At 50.1% G+C, this 6,804-nt stretch overlaps 1 protein-coding gene across 1 annotated transcript in view; it reads left to right on the top strand.

Moving 5' to 3' along the window:
* The window catches only part of Dnah10 (dynein axonemal heavy chain 10), a 121,566-nt gene that overhangs the window by 46,575 nt on the left and 68,187 nt on the right, over positions 1–6,804 (top strand). The window contains exons 26-29 of the mRNA XM_005344367.2: positions 1,049–1,202; positions 2,614–2,847; positions 4,513–4,635; positions 6,250–6,483. Coding sequence (XP_005344424.1) covers positions 1,049–1,202; positions 2,614–2,847; positions 4,513–4,635; positions 6,250–6,483 — 745 coding nt within the window. The remainder of the gene's footprint in view (positions 1–1,048; positions 1,203–2,613; positions 2,848–4,512; positions 4,636–6,249; positions 6,484–6,804) is intronic.

The following is a 6,804-nucleotide window of genomic DNA, read 5'->3' as shown; positions in this document are numbered from 1 at the left end:
CTTCTTCTTCTTCTTCTTCTTCTTCTTCTTCTTCTTCTTCTTCTTCTTCTTCTTCTTCTTCTTCTTCTTCTTCTTCTTCTTCTTCTAGCTCAGGCTGACCTCAAACTCCCTATTCTCCTCTTCCAGTCTCCCATGGGCCTGCACTGTTAACCCCTGCCCACCCAGCATTCAGGACAGTTAGTACGTACAAGCTGGGGTGTGTGGCTCAGTGGTAGAGCAATTGCCTAGATCGTCTAAGGCCAAGAGTCCCATCCCCAGCTCTGTATAAAACAAGCAAACAAAACAGCTGGTTTGTAGCTAAGTCACACAGCAGTGGGCACCAGTGTTCTGGTCAGTAGTAGATGGTACACCATACCATGTGACCAGATGTGTCATAGGCCTGGATGTGTGGGCTTGTGTGGTTCACACTGGGGAGTTCACACAAAGCCAAGCAGATCGCCTGATGGCGTGATTCTCAGAACACGTCTACTTGTCAACATAAGACAGTGTTTAAACTGTAGATCCCGTTCATTGTCTTTTTTTTTGTTTTTTGTTTTTTTTGTTTTTTTCGAGACAGGGTTTCTCTGTGGCTTTGGAGCCTGTCCTGGAACTTGCTCTGTAGACCAGGCTGGTCTCGAACTCACAGAGATCCGCCTGCCTCTGCCTCCCGTTCATTGTCTCTTGACCATCTATCCAAGCTGGGGATGAGTTTCCTGGGACCAGGAGCTGCGCCTGAGGTCACCTCGTGACCCCACTACTCAGTGGAGTCAGTGCTGAAGTAACACTTCCCCACACACTTGGGCTTCACTGCTGAAAAGGGTTCTCCCTCGGGCAGAAGCCAGTTTCCAAAATCTAGAGACCACTCATTTTCTCAGCTGCGGTGTTTCCTGGTTTTGACTCTGGTGCCAGAGAGGAAGATTTGGAAGACCGCGGCAGTATAATCTCAGGGTGTTCCATGACCCTGTTTAGGTTCTCCTGTGGGGCCTCCTCCTCTGCCGTCAGGGGGAACGGTTAAGCCGGCTCTGGGTTTGCTAGGGTGGTGTTTGCTAATGGCTCTACATCCTTCCAGACATTGGAAAGAACTCATGGAGAAAACAGGCGTGTTCTTCGAGATGACAGAGACCTTCACGCTGGAGAACATGTTCGCCATGGAGCTGCACAGCCACACGGAAGTGCTCAATGAGATTGTCACAGCGGCTGTCAAGGAGGTGGCCATTGAGAAGGTACGAAAGGGGAGCCGTGGGTCTCGGTGCTGCGGCTCTGCTTCCGAAGGTTCATTGAGATGGGGTTTTACCATGTAGATGAGGCTGGCTTTGAACTCATGATCTTCCTGCCTCAGCTTCCTGAGTGCTGGGATCACAGGAAGGCTCCGGCAAAGGCTGTCTTTTCTCTTAGCAGGAAACACTCTGTCTCTAGTGTCTAAGTAAGTAGAACCTCTGCCTCAGTTTACTTTTTTTTGATGTCCTTGATTACAGTTTCACATTCTATTCACGGGTGAACAATTGGGCACCCCTTGGAAAACAACTAAAAATATCAAATCACTCACAGCCTGGACACTGAGGGCAGTCATTGCTGTCATCCCACTGAATGCTGCACCCTGCTGAAGATGCATGCACAGGGTCAAAGGGGACACAGGAAAATGCCATGTGAGCCCATTTCGCACAACTGGTTCTAACAGAATGCTAAAAGATGTGTAGACACATGACACATGATACATTCACACATATGCACAAACACATGCAGTCGTACATACAATCAATACGTGTTCACACTCATACACTATAAACAAATACATACACATACTATGTATAGATGTTGTCTTAAGTACATGTCTCACAGCTGTGGAAAAAATACCCCACCAGTAGCAACCTAAGGAAGGAAGGGTTTACTGTGGCTCGCAGTTTGAGGGCACTGTCCATCATGGCGGGGAAGGCATGGCGGCAGGAGCGTGAGGGAGCTGGTCACACTGCAGCCACAGTCAGGAAGCAGAGAGATGGATGCTGGTGCCCAGTTCAGTTTCTCCTTTTTATTCCGTTCAGTCTAGGGAATGGCACCACCCACAGTGGGCGGGTTCTTTTTTGTTTTTAAACTTAACCTAATTAAGATAATACCTCAAAGGCATGCCCAGAGAGTCCTGTCCCACTAGAGATCAAACCACACATACTTATAAACATCTACATATAGACATACACAGAGCACATATCATTGTGGATTTCCTCAGAGCCTGGAATCATAGAAGCCTAGAATTTTGTTCTGGCACTTTCTTGCTCAGCAGTGGGTGAGTGTGGTAGGACCCCTTTGTTACATAGGGAGCTGCACAGTTGGGACCCCGGTTCTGGCACTCGGCAGCATGTGTGGCCCACCGTTGTGGCCCTTCTAAACCTATCTCTGGATAACAATCTGATTTTGGGGTGGGGTTAGATGAGATCCCACATGTAACATGCCTCCCTGGCAGAGTACACGCCCGATAGTCAGGGACACTGTTGCTGAGGAGAATCTCCATCTCTCAGATGATGGAGCTGGGACTCTGGGTTGAGTCGCCGACCAAGGACACATCAGGGAAGGAAGCTCCTGGCTCAGGATCTCCGTGCTCTTTCCGTCTGTGGGCCCAACCACTGTTTGTGTCCCAACCAGGCCGTGAAGGAGATCCTAGACACCTGGGAGAACATGAAGTTCACCGTGGTCAAGTACTACAAAGGCACGCAGGAGCGAGGCTACATCTTAGGGTCCGTGGATGACGTCATCCAGTGCTTGGACGACAACACGGTCAACTTGCAGAGCATCTCCGGGAGCAGATTCGTGGGGCCTTTCCTGCAGACCGTCCACAAGTGGGAGAAGACACTGTCTCTGATAGGGGAGGTCATCGAGGTGAGAGCCAAGCAGAGGGAAGTGTGAATTTTATACGGGGAACACCTGTGCTTAGAAACGAGCGACTGTTTCCCCAGCTCTCGATTTAGCTGGTGGGGGAAGTGCATCGATGGAGATGTTGATGAGTTCTGATTTCAGGGAACGCACTTTTAATTTCTAAGATTCCCACTTGGCCTTTTAACGTGTTCCCTGTTCTGTTTCCAAACCTCCTGTTCTTGTTGTATGAATGTTTTCACTATCAATGTGTTAAACATTGATACCGTATACATATCTATATTAAAGTTCTTTTCAGATTTGACTATTATGGGCTAGGTAGCTCTCTTCACATGATTCAATTTTCTTTTGGGTTATACCACCTGAGTTTTTCTCCTCCTCCTCCTCCTCCTCCTCCTCCTCCTCCTTCTTCTTTTTCAAGACAGGGTTTCTCTGTAGCTTTGGAGCTTATCTTGGACCTTGCTCTTGTAGACCAGGCTGGCCTTGAACTCACAGAGATCCACCTGCCTCTGTCTCTCAAGTGCTGGGATTAAAGGTGTGCGCCACCATGGCCGGCTTCTCCCTATTCTTGCTCAGTGTGTCATCTGTCTTTGTTCTCTCTGTCATACTAGGTGGTGGGTCAGGCCTGTGTGGGCCGCGCTGGACCAGGCCTCTGTAAACAAACCAGATCAATCGGGCTCAGTCCACTATTTCTGGGTGGCTGAATTTTTCATAGACAAGTATGTTTGGTCCCCAAATTTTCTCAGCACCATAAAAGAAAAACTCCCAGTCACTTCCCAGCTCCCAGTAACCACACATCTGTTTCCTATCTCCATATCTAATCTGTATGTCTCACATGTGTGAAATCACACACAAGGCTCATCTACATGGTAGCACCTGTCCAAACACTAATCTGTCCATGGTTCACCTGATGGCCGTCTGTCTTGTTCCTGTCCCCTGGGTGTTATAGAAACGCCCACCGGCAGAGTTCCTGAATGCACTGTCTGGGCCTCTGTTGTCCCTGCTGGTGTCTGTATCTGGAAACAGAATGGCTGAGTAGGTGGCACGCAGCTTCTTGTGAACACACACAATGACTGCACTGGTCATTGGGGATCACAGGTCTCCGAATTCCACATGTAACATGCGTCCTCCCTGTCCAGGACTGGCATGTGGGGGGCGTTATTTTGCTTTGAGTAGAGCCATGTCCTCTAAAATGCTGCATTCCTGCATGGTAACCCCCCAACTCTCCAGGGATCTGTTCCGAGATGTCCTGACAATGCCCAGAACCCAGATAGTACCCGACCTTGTACGACTGCTTCCCAGTGCACATATACCTATAGCAAAGTCTGATTTACAAGTCCAGCAGCCTAGAGGCGGGCCACGTGGCTGTTCATGCACAGAACGCTTGTGACAGCGTGTCTAAGAGCTCCACGAGCATGCTCTCTCTCTGCACACCTGCTTGAACCACTATAGTTTTGGACTCCTGTCGGCCAAAACTCCAGAAAGCAAAAGTGAAATCCAGAGAACTGGGCACTTGGGATAGAGGGGGTGGTGTCCATGTCCCACAGCGCCACTTGGTCTGTCAATCCTTGCACTGACTGAACCTGCTTGAATGAGTTGTGGGTTGGGGGATTTTGCCTGTGTCCCTGGGGTGCCTCTTCACCCTGTGATGTTGACATGGTGCGTTTTCAGATCTGGATGCTGGTTCAGAGGAAGTGGATGTACCTGGAGAGCATCTTCATTGGTGGGGACATACGGTCCCAGCTGCCAGAGGAGGCCAAGAAGTTTGACAACATTGACAGGATATTTAAAAGGGTAAGTGACCAGCGTGAGAGAGGACGGCGTCCCCGTGAGCGTGAGAGAGGACGGCGTCCCCGTGAGTGTGAGAGAGGACGGCGTCCCCGTGAGTCTGAGAGAGGATGGCGTCCCTGTGAGTGTGAGAGAGGACGGCGTCCCTGTGAGTCTGAGAGAGGGCGGTGTCCCCGTGAGGCTGAGAGAGGACCGCATTCCCACACACTGTTGTGTCTATGTAGACTTGTTCCTGAAGGTTGGGTCTTCTGAAGCTCTTGGTCATTCCTTATGTGACTAATTTACTTAGGAAATTTCCCGCTTATTGACCTACATAACAGTTGACCATGTCTCTCTGGATTTCTTATCCTACATAAACACACAGATATAGGTAAATCCAAAGGCAGGCTGCACCTCAGTTCATTATCTTTGACGTATTTCTTTACATTTTAAAAGTTAAATTTAGTGTATGTGTGTACACATGCACCTACCCCACGCATCACGCATGCCAAGGCCACGTGTGAAGTGAGAAGGCAACCTGTGGGGGTCCGTTCTCCCCTTCCACCATGTGGGGCCTGGGGATTGAACTCAGGGCCTCAGGCTTGGTGGTGAGCCTCTGCAAGCTGAGCCATCTTGCAAGCTCTCTTTTACGCACATCAGTGAATAAACAACTAAGTTTTTGCCTGTTCCTTTACTGTTGGACTTTTAGACAATTTCTTTCTGTTCTCCCTGCTACCCTGACCTTCCTTGTGGCACGGAAGAACCACTGTAATGAATATCCCATGTGTGCAAATGGCTCCTAACTCTTGCTGTCTCTAATCATTTCTTTTTGTTTCTCTCTCTCTCTCCTTCTCCCCTCTCTCTATTTCTTCCTCTTCCTTGTTTTTGTTTTTATTTTTCTCTGTGTATCCCTGGCTGTCCTGGAACTCCCTCTGTAGACCATACTAGCCTTGAACTCACAGAGATCCTCCTGCCTCTGCCTCCTAAGTGCTGTTATTAAAGATGTATGGCACTATGCTCAACTCCACTCATTTCTTAAGCCCTGGTTGAATACCTACTGTGTGCAGCACTGTTTAGGGGGTGGGGTACTGCATGACTAGACACACATGATCCCTACTGTGTGCAGCACTGTTGCAGGGGGTGGGGTACTGCATGACAAGACACACACAATCCCTACTGTGTGCAGTACTATTGCAGGGGGTGGGGTACTGCATGAACTAGACACACATGATCCCTACTGTGTGTAGCACTGTTTAGGGGGTGGGGTACTGCATGACCAGGCACACATGATCCCTACTGTGTGCAGCACTGTTGCAAGGGGTGGGGTACTGCATGACTAGACACACACAATCCCTACTGTGTGCAGCACTGTTGCAGGGGATGGGGTACCGCATGACAAGACACACATGATCCTTACTTTGTGCAGCTGGCCTCCTAACAGGAAGACACACTAGAAATGAGTTTGAGATGCTGGCAGGAGACACTTGCCCAGAGCTTCTCGGCTTCATGTGGGGGTCCCTGAGGCTGTGGTCTGCCTGCCTGCTGGCCTTTTTGTGTCCTGATCTGTGCCTTCTGGGGACTGTAGGGACAGCATTTCTGCCACCTTGTGTGACACTCAGCTGTATCCCTGGCCTTCTCCAGATCATGGGGGAGACTCTGAAAGACCCGGTGATCAAGCGATGCTGTGAGGCCCCAAACCGCCTTCATGACCTGCAGAACATCAGTGATGGCCTGGAGAAATGCCAGAAGAGCCTGAACGATTACCTGGACTCCAAGAGGAACGCCTTCCCCAGGTTCTTCTTCATCTCAGACGACGAGCTGCTCAGCATCCTGGGCAACAGTGACCCCCTGTGTGTGCAGGAGCACATGATCAAGGTCAGGGCTCCTTCAGGGCCAGGCCCACTGTGAGCGTTGGGGCCCTGGGGCAGGTCGGGGCATATGACTGAAGTCAGGGCTCTTGATCAAGGGTCAGGGTTTAGCATCAGGGCCAGCAGCCACGCTCACTTAAAACATCCCTTAAGGGATGTTTTCCTTCTCAAGAGGTAGGCTCTTTCCTTCCCTTTCCCTTCCCTCCCTTCATTCCTCCCTTTCTTCTTTTCAGAGGTATGTAGCCCAGGCTGGCCTATAGTGGCCATCTTCATGCCGCAGCCTCCCAGTTGCACCCATGCCTAGCTAATTCCTCCCTCCCTCCCTCCC

Source organism: Microtus ochrogaster, chromosome 2 (assembly GCF_000317375.1).
Source record: "Microtus ochrogaster isolate Prairie Vole_2 chromosome 2, MicOch1.0, whole genome shotgun sequence".
Lineage (NCBI taxonomy): Eukaryota > Metazoa > Chordata > Mammalia > Rodentia > Cricetidae > Microtus > Microtus ochrogaster.
This window is presented reverse-complemented; position numbering and strand designations above follow the sequence as displayed.